At 39.7% G+C, this 21,268-nt stretch overlaps 1 protein-coding gene across 1 annotated transcript in view; it reads left to right on the top strand.

Annotated features, from left to right (window-relative positions):
- The window catches only part of LOC109397096 (polyamine-transporting ATPase 13A3-like), a 62,223-nt gene extending 55,429 nt beyond the window's left edge, over positions 1 to 6,794 (top strand). The window contains exon 3 of the mRNA XM_019669418.3: positions 879 to 6,794. Within this exon, the coding sequence (XP_019524963.3) occupies positions 879 to 4,329 (3,451 nt within the window). The 3' untranslated portion in view covers positions 4,330 to 6,794. The remainder of the gene's footprint in view (positions 1 to 878) is intronic.
- The last annotated feature ends 14,474 nt before the right edge of the window (positions 6,795 to 21,268 follow it).

Here is a 21,268-nt window from a genome sequence, read left to right as displayed (position 1 = left end):
ACCCACGGATGAAACACGAACAATAAAAATAAAGTTAGGCACACTTTCAGAAAAGTTTTTCTAAAAATTTCCAGACTAGCACTGAATCAAGGATTATTTCTGTCTATAAATAAAAATGTTTTGAAGATTTTATCACAAATTTTTCAGAATCCTTTGACATTCTAGGCTTGATTTTAGGACACATTTTCTTGAAATTATGTATAGCTTAATCGGTCAAAAATTATTGGTGAATGAAGAATTTTTATGCAGTTCAAAAAGTGATTAGCGAGATTTTAGCTGAAGATTGCAGCCGAGCATCCAACGATACTCTTACGGATTTTCTAATTCTGAAAGTTGTTTTATGAAACTCTGGATCATTTCTCTATTATTATCCCAGGAGGGTCTCAAAAAAATATTAGATTGTCGAATTCTGTTAGATTCATCATCATTAAGCCCAAATTTGAAAAAATGTGGGTATGAATCAAACCTAATCGGTGTAACATCAGCTACTGAAAGTGCTAACTTTTAACAACACTTCATAACAGAACGACTTGTCGCCCGTTCATAACCTGCGAACATGCAACAGCTGTACAAGGTATCGTTTTGTTTAACAAACACTTCCATATCAGTAATAGCAATCTCATTTCGCACAGATTTGCAACTGCCACCGTGCCTTCGCGTGACTATTTCTAATCAAATAATTGTCATCGTCCCTGGAGTAGGTCTCTTATTGCCGTTTAGTGACATGCCATTATAAAATCTAGGCCAACAAACACGTGGAATATCTCAACACTTGGAGCTGCATCGTCTGTTCATTCGCTTATATCTCACACTTTAACTGATATTTCTCCATACCTACAAGATAACTAATTGCAACGTTTCCTTCCATCTCGTTCCAGGGAAGTCGCCTCCAATTCCAAACGCCTATCGCCCAATGGACGGAACATCGTCAAGGAACTCGAGCAGATCGGTATCACCGATCGGGTGCAGTTCTTCCAGCAGGTCACCCCATTTCAGGTGGCGTTCCATCAGGCGGGTGGCAAGTTCGACCACTTCAACGAGATCCGGTTCTTCAGCTGTAAAAAGTTGCGCTACATCTGGAACAAGAACTCCAAGCGGTTCGTCAAGCTTACCGGACTGGACGTGCGCGTGCCCAGCGTGACCATCCACCACACCAAGGGCCTGTCGGTGTACGAGCAGAACATCCGCCGGCTGGTCTACGGCACGAACGAGATTCTGATTCCCCTCAAAGGGGTGTTCACGTTGCTGTTCCTGGAAGTGCTGAACCCGTTCTACGTGTTTCAGATCTTTTCGGTTATGTTGTGGTTCGTGTACGATTACTACTACTACGCTACGGTTATCATTCTGATGAGCGGATTCGGTATCACGGCTTCCATTCTCCAGACGCAGAAGAACCAGAAGGCGCTGTATTCTACGGTCAAGAATAGCGATACGGCGACGGTTGTGAGGGATAACTGCGAGTCAGAGCAGATCGAAACCAGGTACTTGGTGCCGGGTGACGTGGTAGAAATTCCGGCCACCGGGTGTACAATGCAGTGCGATGCCGTGCTGATCTCTGGAAACTGTATCTTGGACGAATCGATGCTGACGGGGGAGAGTGTTCCCGTTACGAAGACTCCGCTGCCGTTGAAACGCGACTTGAACTACGATCACAAGGAGCATGCTCGGCATACATTGTTCTGCGGGACGAAGGTTATCCAGACTCGCTACATCGGCAGTGAGAAGGTTTTGGTGAAGGTGATCAACACGGGGAACATCACAGCCAAGGGTGGACTAATCCGATCGATCTTGTATCCTCCTCCGGTAGACTACAAATTCGAGAAGGATTCGTACAAATTCATCATGGTGCTGGCATTCCTCGCGGGGTGTGGTTTCCTGTACACCGTAGTCACAAAAATCATGCGAGGTGTTGGAGCGTTGAAGATCATTGTCGAATCCTTGGATTTGATAACCATTGCCGTCCCACCAGCCCTGCCGGCAGCTATGACGGTTGGCCGAATGTACGCGCAGAAGCGACTGCAGAAGAACAACATCTACTGCGTGTCGCCACGGGCGATCAACGTTTCTGGCAGTATCGATTGCGTGTGTTTCGACAAGACTGGCACCCTGACTGAGGATGGACTGGATATGTGGGGCGTGCTGCCCAAGGACTCCACCAACAACTTCCAGATTCCGCTCACGCAGATCAACCGGCTTCCGATGACGGAGCACCTGCTCGGTGGAATGGTAACGTGCCACTCGATAACCTTCGTCAACGGAGAAATGCGAGGCGATCCACTGGATTTGAAGATTTTCGAATCAACCGGATGGATCCTGGAGGAGGCGAACGTTTCCGACGAGACCAAGTACGATCTGCTGTTCCCTACGATCGTGAAGCCTCCTCGAGGTGGCTCCAAGGATGACTTGAACCTGGAACTGGACGTGGCTTACGATAACTCGAACGATATCGGTATTGTGCGGGAGTTTTCGTTCACAAGTGCTCTGCAGAGGATGTCCGTGATCACCAGGAAGCTGTCGGATAACCACTTCAACGTATACGTCAAAGGTTCGCCGGAGATGATCAGCAGTTTGTGCAAGGCCGATAGTATTCCGGAGGACTTCACCACGAAGCTGGGATTCTACGCACAGCAGGGTTACCGGATCATTGCGATCGCGTACAAGTCACTGGATAAGAAGATGAACTACTCGAAAGTTCAAAAGGTGTCCAGGGAGAAGGTTGAATGTGATCTGGAGTTTTTGGGTTTCGTGATCTTGGAGAATCGATTGAAGGCGGACACGGAGGAGGTGATCGAAAGTTTGAACGTGGCGAATGTGCGGTGCATTATGGTGACGGGAGATAATTTACTCACGGCGGCGAGTGTGGCCCATGACTGCGGGATGGTTATGCCGGGTCAGAGTTTGGTGACGTTGACGGCTCACGTGGACAAGAACAACCCAAACAAACACTTCCTCAGCTACGATATAACCGGGCAACCGCAGCTGACTCAGTCGGATATAATAAACGATAACAAGGTTAGCGACGATAAGCGAAATGGGAACTACACGCTCATGACACAGTCCAACAGTATCAGCAGCTGCGATACGGTCGATACGTGTACGATCTCTACGCAGGTGAGTGTGTTCGAGAAGGAGGAGCATCGGATCTCAATCGACGTCGACAGTGAGAAGGGCGTTTCGGTGAGCGGCGTCCAGGGTGGTTCGTTCCGGTTCGCCTTGACCGGGAAGACTTGGGCGATCGTTAAGGAGCATTTCCCAGAGCTGGTGCCGACGATCATAACGTTCGGGACGGTGTTTGCTCGGATGTCCCCGGATCAGAAGCAGCACTTGATCACGGATTTGCAGAACTTGGGATATTATGTGGCTATGTGTGGAGATGGCGCCAATGACTGCGGAGCGTTGAAGGCCGCGCATACGGGAATTTCCTTGTCGGAAGCTGAGAGTTCTGTAGCGTCGCCGTTTACATCGAAGAGTCCAACGATTGCATGCGTACCCAAGGTGATCAAGGAAGGTCGAGCGGCATTGGTGACATCGTTTGGAATTTTCAAATACATGGCTGCGTATTCGTTGGTGCAATTTGCCTCCGTGTTGATCCTCTATTCGATCGATTCCAACCTGACGGATCTGGAGTTCCTATACATAGATCTCTTCATCATTTCGGTGACGGCGTTCTTCTTCGGCAAAACTTCGTCATACGATGGTCCACTGGTCAAACAAGTCCCGTCAAATTCGCTTATATCGCTTAGTCCACTGCTATCGCTGGGGCTCCACCTGATCGTGGCATTGGGTTTCCAAGTTGCCGGTTGGTATCACATCCAGGCCCAATCTTGGTTCGTACCATTCAACTACAGTGACGAACTGGCTCTGAATGATCTCGGATGTTACGAAAACTACGCCATCTTCAGCATCTCTTGCTACCAGTACATCATCCTCGCGATCGTGTTCTCCAAGGGAGCTCCCTATCGCAAGTCCATCGTATCCAACTACGGATTCCTGGTCAGCATCATCATCAATACGGCCTTGTCGATCTTGCTGACCCTGTACCCACCCGTCTGGCTCCAGGATCTCTTCCAACTAGTCATCCCCCAGGAGGACATCACCTTCCGGGCCTATCTGGTCGGGTACGGGCTGGCCAACTTCATCATAGCGCTGTTCATCGAGAAGTACATCATCGACGAGATCGCGTTCAAGAAGCTACGCTACCGGTGGCACAACATCGCCAAGTCACGGCGCAAGTACTTACTGATCGAGCACAACTTCCGCAAGGAGGTTCAGCACCCGAGCGACTTTAAAACCGTGCTCGGCTGGTCCAGCGAGAAGTACGATTACTGACATCACCTCCAGCGGGTGTTGAAACTAGTGGCGAGCGTGGTGATGAGCGATCGGCAAGCAGCGTGGCTTCTTCGGCTGCAGCAGCGGATCGATCTTCGGTAGCGATCGTTACGCGCCGGATTTTATGCAACCGTCGAGTCGTGAAGTTCTGTGCATTCGATTGAGCAGCAGCGGAAAACTGCCAAGCGTTTAGGTTTTGATTCTGATTAGGATACTTTTTTTTTGCATGCATTAGAATGATTTTTATAGAAAAGGCAATTGTGAGGTTCAGAATATGAGTTTTCCGGTGATTAGAGATGTAAGTGCCATAATTGTATTATGTTTCGATTAGGACCCCAGGACAAACGCTAAGGCAAATAAAGTTTACACACATGTGATATATATCGAGCCGAATGTGGAAAAAGGGCTAATGTTGGATTTTGGGCGAATCTGAACTATACACGGAAAGATGACGACGAGCGGGAGGAGGTTCACAGGAATACAGGAAATTTCGTGGCGCTGTGCAGAATCGAAATCAAAGGAAGACAATAATCAAAATTTGTACAGAAAAGAAGTAAACGAGAGATAAAACCATGCCTCTGTAATTACCGATAGTTTCCAACCGGCTTTTGGCTGGAGTTCTTCTTCGCTTCTGCACGCGGAAATTTTTTGCATACATGTTTCGATGGTAAAAGATTAAACTTTCACTCCAAACTTTCACTCGATTTCGGTAAATGAATTCGTCTAGGATTTGCTAATATGTAATTTCGCTACAATTTATCGGAGCAGAGAGATTCTGAAAAAATGTTACCGTGTGTTATCCAGGAGGCCATGAACCAGTGATCTCGGTTTTAATGTTCATGGAAACGAGTTCATTTTCCGTAAACACGACACTCCTCAAAAGTCAAATAGATTAATTCGAACAACGGTAACATGTTTACAGAAAATTCATTCGTTACCATGGCCAGATAATATGGCTCCGCTCAAAAATCAAACGCGTGCGTTAGCTCATGGACCTGTGCTATGCACGTGTTCATCCATATGATTTGTGCGTAACCACGTAGTCTAGGTGGTCATGGAAACGAGTTGTATTTCTGTAAACAAGACACGGTAAATTATTAAACTCGTGCAAATATCCATGAAACTGAGTTCACTAGTTTGCCGTATCAACGAAAAAGAGCTCATTTCCATGGCCACCTAGAAAACACGGCTCCCCTCGAAAGTCAAACAGACGAACACGTGCATTGACTTATAGAAATAAGTGCATTTTTGGTGAACTTGACACATCTCAAATGCCAAACGGACTTACATATCTACCGGTGAACTGAGTTAACTCGGTCCAAGAATTTTGACACTAGAGTGGGACACGATTATTCAGCAGCCATCCAAAACATGTGCCGATCTAGGCCAAAATGATAGGACCGAGTGAATTCAGTTCACTAATGAATAACTCCATTAGTAAACTCTAGCTCTTTCATAACCAAGTTATTTGGAAAACTTGGAAGAGTATTTGTGGAACTATTGACTTCTTGATAAATAACCTAATCTGTTTCTAAGACTCAAAGCAAAATTCAATTCACATTTGAAAAGGATTGGAGTGAAGTGAGAGCTGTGAACCGTCGAACCATGTATAAAGCACTATTATTTAATGCATTATATTGTAAAATAATTGATAGATTTCAGTGTCCGTCAATCTTCTTCATCGTTAAGAGAATGGTCAGAAGAATAAAACAGAAAAGTGTTCCCAGCAAATCTACTTTAATAACAAATAACAACATTAAAAATCGCATGTTTTGCCAGCTATACAAATGACACACATTCACAAGAAGTTAAAAAAGCAACAAACCATTGGCAGTTTTAGGTTAAAAACAACTGAAACATACACAAGCAAACTGACACATTCTCACTTTAGTGTACACCGTTAGTCGTATTTGCGAGTCACACAAGAAAAAAAAACAACAGCAGTTTCAATCTAAAACCTCTAGGGAAATTTAGCAAGCCTCGCCTTCCTTTCTGAGAAGCGTTAGAGCCATTTAGGATCGTAGATATGTAGCAAGGTTTTTTCTAAAAGAATGAAACAAAAAAACAATACCACGATGCATCTCACAGCCACACGCCTAGCGATACAGCTCTGAGAGCAAACGCCACTACAAGTGCTAGCGAATCGGTTTTGATTTATACTTACTTTTACTAGCGCAAAAGTTCGCGGTGTTGGTCAGGAATTTCATGTTTAGTCAATTTATTTAATGCAACTTTATAATCTGCAATCGAAGAAACCGGGAAAACGACTTATAAGGAATTCGTTCATAGCCTACTATCTCAAGCAGCACTACCACAAACTTATACAGCAGCAGTGACCTCTAGTGTTGATTTTTGTTCTTACACATTGTTATCACAATAGGCGTTTAAATTGCAAACTGTACTTGTCCCCACTACTGGTCCCATACGATAATAGTTGTTGATCATTGAAAATGATGCACTCTCAGCAGATAAAAACAAAAATATGACTCTTCCTTACTGAATTCACAAATACATACAAATGTGTTTCGGTACCACGTATCTTTGTAGCAATTTTTATTTTACACTGGAAGGATTAATAATAAAATAGTAACTTATTATGTGCAGACAGGTAGACAGACAAATGGAAATTTCAAACGACCGTGCTTTCACATCGTGTTGCTTTCAGATCATAGAAAATTAGTCAAAAAAAATGCATATTTAGTCCGCTAAAGGAAAAATCGAAAACAATGCGATTCAAAAAGCAAGGTTTGAAAGCAGACGATTGTGAATGGTGAAATCAAGAAATTAGAAAGCAAAAAAAAACACACACTTTGTACATAAACCGGGAAATATTTTACAAAACCAACAAATAAAGGTTACTATATCACGGAAAAAACTGTATTGGTGAAATTATTCTTCAATCGAAAATATTGTGAAATGTCATCTTTTACTATTTCTCTCCCATTGCCTAACATTCTTAAGGTGAAACATCAAGAAATCCCTCTTAAATTTTTCATACAAACTTTAGAGCACAGAGAACAGACATCCAGGCTAGAACAAATTTCATTCGGAAGGTTGTGTAAGGATTTGAATCTTTACTTGAGTAAGGTTGCAAACCAATACACGATGACAACACTAACGCCACCAAACATCATATTGCCACAGTCAGTGGTGAATGGAAACATTTCAAGTGGTGAATTAAATTAGTATGGGAAATTAACCGATTGCAGCGCTACGGTATTGCCCCTTGTGTTGCCGATTTCAAATGGCCGTTAAATTCCTTACACAGTTTCGGAACTGAACTGGATGTTTGTTCTCTGTGTTTAGAGGCACAAATCTGACGAACAAAACATCGAGCCAAGCCGCAGTTGTTTTTCCTGGCTTGGCTCTCTTGCAAAAAGAGGCAGCTTTTACAAATCGAGAGCATTTGTTTACGAATTTTCAAGATAGGTGCTCTTGAAAGCGTGAGTAGGGGACCAAGTCGGCCATTGTGGCAGCCATGTTTGTATGCTTTGAAGTTTCTCCTTAATATCACGTTAGGGACCATTTATAAACCACGTAGACACGTGCTCATCTCAGATCCCCCCCCCCTCCCCCTCGTAAACTTTTTTCCATGCAAAAAATTTGAAATTTGTATGGAGCGTAGACTTTGGCTAGAGTCCCCTCCCCCAAAAAGTCTACGTGGTTTATGAACAGCCCCTTAGAAGCAAAGCAAACAATTTTACCGGATCTTGAAGAAAAAGGTACATTATTGGCGTTTGAGTAACAACCTGCAAATATTTAGCGGGATTCACTATTAATTTTTTTTACCATAGCAAATGAAAATAAATACCGAACATGAATCTTTCTAAATTTTCTACATTCTATAATTTCTACAGGAATCGCAGCAAGAGTTCCCGATGAAGTTCTTAGAGAAATGTTACGGATGAGTTTCTGATGTACCCATTTAATATTTTTTGAAATTATTTTTAAAGCAGCTCTACATGACTTCAATTAACTTTTGAAATCCCGAATATTAATTACGAGAATAAAGGTATGAACTTCTGTCATTATTTGAGCTTTTGTTACTAATTTTGATCTGGCTGTACAACAGCATCAAGCCATGGACCACCCGATAAATAAATCAATTATCCGGATGTTCCGGAACTGGTTCCGGTAGAGCATGGAGGGTCATCACCAGAACACTTTGTAATTATGTTGTGCAACAGCTCAAAATACATGATTTTTTATCAAATCTCGAATGCACACTGAGCCTTATATCGAAATTGGGATCTACAGCTTCCAGAGAATGCGAACAGATCTGGAGCAACATTTGAAAAGGGCCCAAGAGGACTTGTGTCTTTTTTCTAAAACGCTCCGTAGGGCATAACAGCAGCCCGCCCACGCAAATGAACTCCGTTATCCGAAAGATCGATGTTTGCTCTATCTGATAACGGTCTTAGTTTTTGTGAATAAGCTGAGGGGGGCTCAGGAGCGACGTGTGAAGTCATTGTTTACCAATGCTTGTATGCCCTTTTCAAATGTTGCTCCAGAGATACGTTTGTTTACAATGCAATACTATCACCGAAGGTGTACTCAACAATGCAACGTCCAATATTCACTATTACGTGGTCTGTTTTTATACCTGTGTGCCCACGCGAAAAAAAAAGCATGCAACTAATTTGCGCGCAGGAGTCTAAACGAGTGAAATCCCCGCAAAAGATTTGAAATGTCATTTTGACTATGAAAATACTTCAACTTAAACAGATCAGCCTATGATACAGGAAAAATTTGGGTACAGGAAATGAAGAATCATAACTTTGTAAAACTCTGGTCGTACAGAGCAGAAAAACACATTTTAGAGCATACTCTTCAATATAAATGTATGTACCAAAGGGATACTTATTAGCAATATTGGAATGTCCTGAATCTGTATTCCACTAAGAATAAACCTTCAGTTACATTGTACCGAATATGACCTTGCCGAAATTTCCTCAAAGGTAGTTTTAAATACTAATATACGGCTTTACTCATCTCTATGAGCATAAGCGCATAGAAATGTCAATTGACGTATTCCCGGCCTGGAAGGATCTTTGGAAGCATTCTTGAAGGAATTCTCGTAAAAGCCTTGAAACTATCACTGGAGAAAGCCTTTGTGGTATCCCTGTAGGAATTTCTGAAGAGAATTACTGGAGAGATTTTTAAATAATGTCCGGAGAAAGAGTCTTGGTGAATTCCTGAAGGATCCCCTGGAAAAAAAACGTCTGAAAGAACCTAGAGGAATAATTGTCAAAATTCCTGATAAAATCCCTGAGAAAACTACCGAAGAAATTGCTGGGGGGATTCCCGTATTAATCCCTGGAAAATATTTAGACAAGTTCTTGGAGAAATTTTTAGGAGAAATTTCCAGAGAAATACTACACAAATTTCAAATCTTGTTGGAATTACTGAAGGAATGCTAGAAAAAGTCCTAAAACAATTGTTGGAGGAAACCCTTGAGGCATTCTCGGGGCAATATTATTGAAGGAATCCCGTGGCAAATTTTTGAAAGATTCCCTGAGAGGATTTCTAAAGAAACACCCTCAAAACATCCGTCGAAAAACTCTTGGAGGAAAAATAGGATATATTAATGAATCAATCACATTACGAATTTCTGAAGGAATCCCCGTGGATGAACCTCTAAAGGTAGAGACAAATGCCGCATAGCGGCATTTCAAAAAAAAAGCTTTTAATGTATCTCTTGCAGAAAATATGGAAAATATTTGAGGGGGTTAGATGCAAAAAGGTGTAAGTGACAAAAACTCACTTTCGAGTAAATGAGGTTTGAAGTTTTTGACCAATTATTCATCCCATACAAAATGTATGGAGCTTCAAAAGCAACCCAATTTCTCCGATTTTTTGTATTTTTTTAATCATCGTAAAAACAATCTTAAAAAAGTTCCTGAAAGCTTGAAAACTGAAGAATTTTATAGTTTACTCAGCTCAAAATTGACAAAATGGTCACTTACACCCCTTTGATTTTGGGCCCCTCATTTCTAGATGACTTTTTGAAGAATGTCCTGTCTCATGTATGTATTCCTGTAAAATGATCTTGAAGAATTCCAATACAAATAGCTGGAGTATGTCCTCTTTAAATCCTTGAAGTAATGCAAAAAAAACCTGCAGGAATTCTTGGATGCATCCTTGCAAAGGATGATGGAAGCATTTTTAAAATTTCTGAAGGAATCCCTGAATAATTTTTGAAAATATCTCGAGAGGAATTTCTACAGGAATCACAAAAGGAATTCTGTAAAAATCTTTGGAGGAATACCAAGAAGAATCCCAGGAGTAATGCATTACTGGAGAAATGCATGAAGGAATTCCTCAAGAAGTACCGAAAGGAATTCCCAGTGGAATGAAGCCTGAATGAATGCATGGAGGAATTTCTGGGTAAACTCCTGGAGAAATCTCTGACAGAATTCCTGGAGAAACTCCTGGAATAATTCGTGAAGAAATACCAGAAAGAGTAATCGGAGGAATGCCTGAAGAAATTCCTGAAGGAATGTCTGGATGAATTTTTGAAGGAATACCTGGAGGTATTTCTATAGGAATACGTGGTTTCTTGGAGGAATTCCTGAAAGAATCCCTGGAGAAATTGCTAAATGCATCTGGAAGAATTCCAAGAGAAACCCCCAGAAGAATTCTGGGAGGAATCCCTGGAGTAATTTTTGAAAAAATCGCTGGAGGAATCTCTGAAAGAATTTCTGGAAGAATTCCTGAAGAAATACCAGAAAGAGTTCTCGGAGGAATGCCAGAAAAAAATCTTGAAGGAATGTATGGAGGAATGTCTGGATGAATTCTTGAAGGAATGCCTGGAGGTATTTCTATAGGAATACGTGGTTTCTTGGAGGAATTCCTGAAAGAATTCCTGGAGAAATTGCTAAATGCATCTCTGAGGGATTTCCTGGAGAAATTCCTGGATGAATTACTGGATGAAACCCTAGAGGAATTGCAGGAGGAATCCCTGGAGGATTTTTTAGATGTATTCCTGGAGGAATTCGTGAAGGTATTCGTTTAGAAATTCCTGGGAGAATTCTTGAAGGAATTCCTGAAGAAATTTCTAAAAAAATTCCTTGAGGAATTCCTAGAAAAAATTCTGAAGGAATTTCTGGAGGAAGAATTCTCACAAGAATTTCTGGAAGAACTCTTCGAAGAATACCTGGAGGAATGCCGGAAGGAGTTCCTAGAGTGATGCCTGCAGGAATTCCTAAAGGAATGCCTGGAAGATTTCATGGAAAAAATTCTGGAGTAATTCCTAGGGTAATTACTGGAGGAATTCCAGGAATTCGAAGGAATCCCTAGATGAATTCCAGAATGAAATGCTGGAGGAATTTCGAAAGGAATTCGTAGATCTATACCTGCGGAAATCCCTGAAGGAATTCTTGGAGGAATTCCTAGGGTAACTCCTACAGGAATTTCTGGAGGACTTCATGGATAAATTCTTGGAGGAATTCCTAACATAACTCCTGAAGGAATTCTTGGAGAAATTCCAGAAGAAATGCCTGGAGAAATCCATGGAGCCTGGATTAATTCCTGGATATATCCTTAGAGGAATTCCTGGGAGAAATCGAGGAGAAAATCCTGTGGGAAGCCCTACAAGAATAACTGGAGCAAATCCGGGAGAAATCCATGGAAGAATTCCTGGAGGAAACCCTGGAGCATTTCCTAGAGTAATCTCTAGAGAAATTTCTGGAGGAATCTCTGTAAGAATTCTTGGAGGAACTTTTTTTATTTATTCATTTCGTCAACCGACGTAAACTGAAACATTATACATATACATATTTTTTTTTCATATTTCCAGAGACAGAGAAATACGTTTAAAAAATACACACATTTGAACAAAATCTTTAAAAAATAAATTAAATAGTGTTTGTAAGTGTTTCTTTTTCTAATGGTATGTGATTACACTTCCCGTCATAAGTATAGACTCACAAAAAGTATTGCAACAATATTACATCACATTGACTCTTCTCGATATCTCCAAAACCTGAGGACTTACAAAAATACTGTCTTCAGGAAAGTTTTTCAGCAGCCCAAAAGCAACAACTTTTCTGAAAACCCAGAGGAATCTCTGGAGTAATCCCTGGATCAATTCCCAGAGGAATTCCAGAGCTATTCCAAAAAGTATTCTTGAATAAACTGCCGATGAATTCCTGAAGAAATCTCAAGAGGAGTTCCTGAAGAAATCCCTGGAGGAAGTACTGAAGAAATTGAAGAAGGAATTCTTGAAAAAACCCTGAACAAATTCCAAAAAGAGTTCGTGGAGGAACATCTGGAGGAATCGCTGTTGCAGTTCGTGAATCCCTGAAGGAATACCAGAAGATCACCAGGAGGAATAATCCCCAGCAGGAATTCCTTAAGTAATCTCAAAAAAAAATCCTAAAAGAATTTTAGGAGCAATCCCTGAAGGAATCCCAAGAAGAGTTCCAGGAGGAATCCTTGCAGGATTTTTTTTAAATAATCCTTGGAGCTGTTGTCGAATGAATGGAAAAAAATTCCTGCAAAAATACTTTCAATGATTCCAGATGGAAATATTGGAGCAACCTCTGCGGAATTCTTGAAGGACTATAAGGAGACATCCCTAAAAAAAATACTATGAAGCAATACCCGCTGAAATACATAGAAGAATCTCTGGCGAAATTCTTTAGGGAATGCCTGGAGAAATCATTGAAAAAAACCTTTAAAAAACACTGGAACAATCACTATCACAGGAGAAATTCCCAAATATCACAGGAGAAATTCCCAGAGAAATGTCTGGTGAAATCCTTAAAGGAATTCTTGATGGAATCTCTGGATGAATCTATGATGGAATCACTAAAAGGAAGCTCAGCAAAATTACAAGAGGAGTTCTTTAATGCATTCTTGCATAAGTATACAGATGTATCTGTAAAAAAATTTGAGGAATGGGAGGAATTCCTGAAGCACTTCTTGGAAGGAACGCTGAAACAATCACTTTCGGAACTCCACAAGACGTCCACGGAGCAATTCACGACGGAGAAATTCCAGCAGGTCCCTTGAGGAACTTCTAAAGAAATGCCTACAGTAATTTTTGTCCCTGGAGGAATTCATAAAGATGTCCCTGGAGGAATTGATAAAGAAATACCAGGTATTTTGCTCTTAGTATAACTTGTCTGTGGTATAACGTTCGTTTGTATTGAATATCCATCAAATTTGGCATGTTGTTATTTAACCAAGCTTGTTAATTGGAAAAAAATATTATTAGATTGCAGTGATGCTCTTAGAGAAATATTTGGGAAAATTTCTTGTGGTTTTCGAGAAAAACAAGTTTGATAATTATGGATAAAATCCTAAATTACTAGAATAGCTCATTTCTTGAGATTTTTTCTGGAACTCCTAATTATTGAAAATCTTGAGTTGACTCCCCAAATTAAATAAGCGCTGAAAATATAACGCTTATTTAATTTCTGATGTATACCAGTTTAATTGAAGCAATCAACACTGAATAAGAATGAAGCTATAGTTAAAAATCAACCATAAGTTAATTTATAGCTGCAACACCAATACCATATAACTACAAAGCTAAGTTTTCTTAAACCAATCACTTGTCACTGGGACTGCCTTTACCGCACTTTAATCCAAATCCGGGGAATTTCCCGGAAGATGTAAAAACTCAAACTAACCGAATAAGGGTCTCTAGCAATAAAACAGCTGCAACTAGGGTGAACAGGTATAATATGCCCCCCTAAGGAAAAATGGAAATATCTCTGCACTCATCACCGTGTTTTACTTAATCAATGCATTTATTAATTGAGCAAAGTGTTAGCTTTTATCCGATAACAACCTTTTGCACGATATAACAGCGTTTATACCGTAATAACGTGTTTTCTAAAATCAACAAAATCATAAACTCACAAAAGCGTCGGGGCTAAACGCCCCAGCCACGGTATAATATGATCCGCAACAACGGGTTAGTATGCCCCTATGTAGCGGGGCATTACGCTCCATAACAACGGGGTAATATGCCCCTACCGAGTGAATCCGAGCCGGACAAACGTCAAATATCGGAACTGAGATCAGCTGATGCAGTGCATTGACTGTGAGCCATATTATCCAGCTGACGATGGGGCATATTACCCGTTTGAGTGTGACTATGAAAAAACTTATTAATTACAAAATTTAATTGCAATATTCTTATTTTAAGTGCAGAGGTAAGTTATTTTACTTCATAATTTAGTGGACAACAGCTAATTTCATTGGTTTTGCTTCATTGGCGCGTGCTAGCGCTTGATTTAACCACATCGATAATTACAACAAATGTGTGTTTTCAATTTAGGGTTGTATATTTATTTTGAAGGGTACAACAACCACAAAATTGACATAGTAGACTAGTCTCATGAATATGAAGCCTCATACAATGATTTTATCCATTCACTATTTCAAATTCCCTGGAAATTGAAGGGGGGCGTTTTGCCCCGTGGGGGCGCATTATACCTGTTTACCCTATACAGTACAATATGTAATGCTGCCAAATTCACAAACCAACACCGCTTCGAAGCTTGTTATGCGATGTTATCATCAGTTAGAAGCTGAAATAAAGAAACTGTTGGTATATCAACACGACTTGTCAGATGTAAACATTATTGTCAAAACAAACTGTAAGTTCGATATGGACCAGTAGCCCGAGCAAAGTCCAACAACATAATGATAGCAAATCCAAAACACGATTTGTAATCAGCAGCTAATTGATATCACATTTTGATATCGATTTATCTTGATTATATTTGATTTCAAATTTTGATTTCGTTTTGCTGTCAATTTAAATTATCATAAATATTAAAGTGTAAGTAATTTTAAAACTTCTAAGCATTCTAGTTTAATTCATTTAATCATACATTATTTGTTCAATTATCTTATTGTATTTAGGTTTCCATAATAATCGCAAAAACTAACGATTTTTTTTCATTTTTTGCACTGATTGCAAAAACAGTTATCAATTTGCTATCACTGATGGCAGGAGCGGTTTTCAACTTGCTGTTATGGGAACATTTTTCTGCTTTCATTTTTGATGTTTTAACCGTTAAAACGACCAAAACGACAACAACCTGAGTTATCAAAATTTGCAATATCACAACATCAAAACTAGTTTTCAATTTGCTATCAGACTTTGCTCGGGAGGTCTGTGCCAAAAAGGGAGAAAGAAAGAAAAACTGTAAGTGGGTTATACAGCTACAACACAAATACTTTACAGCTACCCATCTCAGTTTGCCCGTGTAGTTGCCGGCTTAGAATAGCACTACGGAACTCTGTTCCGGGGGTAAAAGCCCACCAAACAGGGATCCCCAATCCAAGGTGTCAGGCGACCTGTGCTGAGGGATGAATGGTTGAGTGAGGGGGTTTAAAACATGCTCGATCTTTAACGGAGCCCGTAACGTGGGTAGGTCTCCCTTTTGGGTTGCGTTACGGAGTAAGATCTACCAAACTGAACTTGTTAAGCTAGGGTAATGCGTTTTGGTAATAAGGATTCATGGTACAAAGCCCTCGTTACTAGTGACAGTTTCTAAAATTGCATTTATTTTGCCTTACGGATAGTTAAAGACTCGGATTGTCCTCGCCGAGACTACACTTGATGTAAGGAAAACAAACATACTTTGCGTATCTAATTGCGTAAGACCAAGCCCACTCATGGGCTCAATCAAGCGTTTTAACGGTAAGTAGAGCCCCAAACAAAGAAACGAACCGCACCGGTCGCTGCTAAGTAGGGCTCGAAAGCGAAAAGTTTACGTACGGTTCGTAGCAGGGCTTAGAATATAGAGACACGCAAAGTACGGTCTCTATCCGTAGGCTCGTGCGCTCTCTCGCGTTTAGCTCTCTGGGTAGCGTAAAGAGGAGACGAAAGAACATGAGTATGGATTTGTTGCCCGGTATATAGTTTCTAGAGAATGATTTTCTTGTTTTGTATAGGTAGAAATTTATTTTAGTTTGCATCAAATATTCAAAATTTTTATTTTTACTTGCTTAGAAATTTTCAACCAAATAATATAATAGATCGTTACACGAATAACACAACAAATTGTTTGACATACAATTGTGATAGAGTGACAATACAAACGCAGAAAAATAATAGGTTTAAATTGACAAGCTTTGCTTAAGTATGTTTTGAATAAAGTTTTCCCTTCTTCGCCAATTTTAGGATCATGCATATCGAAAATGTATTGATTTTCTCTTAAAATAGTTACGATTGTTCATAATCGCACTTTTAGTTTTTGATTCGGCCGATCGTTTCGAAACTTATATTTGAAATGTATAGTGATTCAGTGAGTTTTGCTTTTTTAACACGTACATGCTTGAGCCGGGGTTTCTACGCTGCAAGTAAAGTTTGGTTTCGCACATTTAGAAAAATGTCCAAATAAATAACTCGCGAAGTTCGTTCCGACAAGTTAAAAAATTATCGTCATCCGTCTCAGATTCCGGTGAGAATATGTGCGTATTTTCTAACCCGAAAAGATACCATTTTACGGTAATAAGTGACCACAAGGTTTTTTTCTCCACTTTCCGGGCTGATATCCCCCGTTTTGTAAGAGCTGTGCCTCGCGTTTCGTTTTGTCGTGTATATTTCGAAAAAGGCAAAGGAGTTTTGGTTTGATTGTTTTTTTTTAAAGTGGTCGTCAGTGGGTGGTTTATTAAATATAAATTTGAAAATATAAATTAAATAAACGAGACATTAGGAAGAAAGTGCGCGAAATGAGTAACTTCACCCTTGTAGAAACAATAGGGGAAAGCAGAAAAAATCTGCGACAACCCCATGTGAATAACACCGATCATAAAGAATAGGAGGTTCGACATTATTTAGATCTATAAAAACAACCCAACAATAGGGGAGATTTTTCCAATATTACACATTTTTTATTCATAGCATTCTTATATATTTAAAACATATTCATCAACATGTAATCTGGATCGTTTGGTATACGCATCCTTCCTCCCCTGTAAATTCGAGAAGTACCTTGCCGAAAGAAAATATTCTGTACTCCAAGTATTTCGAAGAACACTTTGCGCGTAAATACAACGCAATAGACCTGGCCGCTTTGATGTATGTGTCCTGATATGCTGCAAGCATCAATATTGACAAGAAAAGTAACACGATTGCTTTCCAGGGTGATTCCGCGTACTGGCTGCGTATGTATAATATTAGATTTGAGTACCGTAAACTGGAGTGTAGTTGATCAGTGAGGCGAACCTGATCACTCAATTACCCGCGGATGTTGACTATCAAGGAAGTTATCATTCCATTTTAATGTTACGTCATTGGATTGCGAATGGTTAACAAAAAAATATTCCTTCCTTGAAAGTCGATATCCGCGGGTAATTGAGTGATCAGGTTCACCCCACTGATCAACTACACCCCAGTTTACGGTAGTTATGATTTTTCAAAGATGCTTTGACTGTACCTAACTCAATTCAGATATCATAAAAACAGTTATTTTTTTTTGTAAAAACAAACTTTAATCATACCGATAAAAATCTAAAAAACTGAAGTCGAGCTGCCAAGTTTCATCAATTAAAATGGGCGGTGTGCAGGACTGCCATATTGTAGGTTCCTCGTTATAGAAAAAGCAAGTGTTGGATGTTAAAATACAACAAATGTTGTATGAAGTGCCAAAAAAGAGAGTGGGCTCATTACGTACTTTCACAAATACGCAGTCTACTTCAAGCGCATAGAATCTGCTTCCAACAAAATATTCATATACCAGTATATAAAATATCGCAATATATATTAAGATTTCCGATTGATGCTTTGTAACTATAAAGTTGTGACTGAGTATAGAATTAGCTAATGTTAAAATACACGTTTATGAAAAAAGGTTGCGCAAACTTATCGCAGACTGTTAGAAGACAGCTTCTACTATGACCAGGATTCAAGAATTTTGACCTACGCGAAGTTGTAAAGGAGACAACTACGTAATAAATGTGTTGGAAATGCAAGGGATGTAATTATTCAATAAACCTAATTATTAAAAAAGATGCTCAAAATCTCAAATTCAGATAAATTTCTTGCGAGAAAGGCAACATGGATATCGAAGAGATGGATATTATTTTAGATAAAAATTCAACCAACTAGTCATACAGTAAGCAACAAACATATAATTTAAAAAAGATAGCTTGAATTCCGGGATTAAATACAATCATACATTATTGAGAAAATGATATCTTGAAAAGCACCTAAACTGGTACAAATCTCCAAGGGAATTATTTATTTGAGTTCATTTTTTACTAACAGTTTTCAGTCTTATCCAAAACCCTTTCTTTCAAAATATGAGCACAGATTATTATACTGAATAAGATTTGCAATAACACTATAGAAATAAACAAAATATTGCGATGATTTACGGAAGTGCAAAAAACCGATGGTACGGATAGAATAGAGACCACCGGTGCGCAAAGGCGACCGATCATTATTTTACTCACATGGAAACGAACGACCGGTGCGAAAATGGGTGGATAACGAAATTAAAAATCGTTAACGACGTGCTGTTGCGTGTGTAGTGTTAAGCCCACGAGTGGGCTTGGTCTAATAATTAGTAGGTACCTACTAAGGACTGATAAGTACTGGTGGTACAAGGACTCACGTGAATTCTTATTACCGAACACATTCTCTAATTTGACAGCGTTTTGCAACTAGCCCACAGAGAACAGACATCCAAGTCCAGTTTCGAAACTGTGTAAGGAATTTAACGGCCATTTGAAACGGCAACACAAGTGGCAATAGCGTGGCGCTGCAATCGGGAAATTTCCCGTACTAATTTAATTCACCACTTGAAATGTTTCCATTCACCACTGACTGTGGCAATATGGTGTTTGTGTGGCGTTAGTGTTGTCATCGTGTATTGGTTTGCAACCCTACTCAAGTAAAGATTCAAATCCTTACACAACTTTCCGAATGAAATTTGTTCTAGCCTGGATGTCTGTTCTCTGTGACTAGCCTAAAGCCCCGGGTTTTTCAATGTTGTCCTGGGACTAAACTAGAAGCAAGACACGGATGAAGCCAGAGATCCGATGCATGGACAAATATCAGTTCTACCGTTTTGTTTTTCTCAAAAATAGAATCGATTATGTGTGATTGAGGGCGCACTTTCGCTGGGATTTATTTCCCTGTGAAAACGGTACTTTTTCATCACATTCGATTTCTCGAACCTCTGAGGTAACAAAACAAGATCTGTACAGAAATCGATGCTCCATTGCCTCTCAATGACAATGGAGTAGTACGATATGCACTAAATACTAAAGATACGGGTATTGCCACAAAAGATCTAAATACTGGTCGCAGTGGCTCATCCGAACAGAAAAAAAAAATCCATATCATTTGGGTTGCTTTTATTGTACTCTAATTCAAGTCCGCAAGAGTTGTCTGTAGATGTGCCAATCGATTAAGAGTCCAACAGCTGATTTTATACAGTATGCACCGTAATGTTGCCAAATACACAAAACAGCAGCGCTTTGTAGCTTTTTTAAAAACAGCCTAAACTAAAAGGTGTGATGAAGAAACTGTTGGCGCAGCCATGAACAGCTTGATGAATGTAAACATCATTGCGTTTGACATTTCACAAGCTTTTTCAGCTAGAAGTTGGGTCAGTTCTCTAGCAGCACTCTATTAAAGCCTTATCTTTATATATAAAAATGAGTTTGAAGTTCCTTTGAGGCAACAAAACTCATGAACGGCTGAACCGATCAGGATGACTCTTGCATGGTTCGATTCGTATTCATGGTGACTGTGTTTATATGTAGAAAAAGTTACGAAAATCAACTTGAAAAGTAACAAAATTGATAAAGTACTGATTTTCCATAAGCTGGGAAGGAAATCAACACGACCGAAATGAAATCAATCTAGAGTGCGTTGCTGCGACCTCAACGGTTGTCAAACCTCCACAGCTTGGCAAGACAAAGTTTGCCGGGACAGCTAGTCTGATATAAAAACGAGCTTTGTTATTTATATATAACAGGGTGGCAGCGAGGACATCATCGGGAACAGTGGATGCGGAGATCGGGAGTTCGATTCCAAGTAGCGGCAAGTACTTTGACTATTCAATTTTGAAAGCAATACCTCCTGTCGAACATGATTTGCATCACGGTATCATAACCTGAAATTATATTCAATCGAAAATTTTTGGGTAGCCGTATAACTATTATCTACATAAAATAAGAAAGATTCTAGTAAAAGGCGTACAGTGACCGGCACAAAAAAAGATCCACCATATAGTGATTACAGTTTCTAATGAAAACTACATGTAAAGATAAAATACACCTTTCTATGAATGCACTACATCCATTTTACATTGTTTTAGTAATCTGTGTTGAGAAATATTTGGTTTATTGCTTAAAATTGGGTATGACAGAGAAAAAGATCCAATTAGCAATTAATGAGCCATTTTACGAAGTGACAACAATGTTGATGATGATATTGATTTTCACGGGTTATTGGACGCTACCTCCTGTCAAAATTCATTCATAAAATCGGCTCGTAAAATGGACTATTGTAATTCTAAAACTTCAAAATTTCGCCAAGTTTCCACACGTTTTGCTTCTCGGTGTATGCTACACAGCAAAAAATAAATGCAACCCGCCTGATGTAACTCATTCCGATGTACTAAATAATCAATGTAATCACGATTCTTATGTACGATTTCATCGTTTTGATGTAAAATCTTTTGTTCTTATGCGTACATCGTCCTATGTAATATTCATGCAACCGACGTATTGATCGGGTTGCAGCAGTTCAGATGTAATATTACACAACAGTTTTTTTTCTGTGTATTGCACGCAGAAAAATTACGCTTGTTTAAAACAATAAAACGCATGGTTGATTTTCAAACTGAGAATTTACTTATTCCAAAGTTAAATTTAATCGTTTTCATTTAGAGTTCATCGATAAAAACAACCGATTACCATCATTTCATATAATGCCAACAATTCCATTTGTTTCAAC

This window comes from Aedes albopictus, chromosome 3, assembly GCF_035046485.1.
Source record: "Aedes albopictus strain Foshan chromosome 3, AalbF5, whole genome shotgun sequence".
NCBI lineage: Eukaryota > Metazoa > Arthropoda > Insecta > Diptera > Culicidae > Aedes > Aedes albopictus.
Note: the sequence above shows the minus strand (reverse complement) of the source record. Positions and strands in the feature narration are given on the sequence as shown.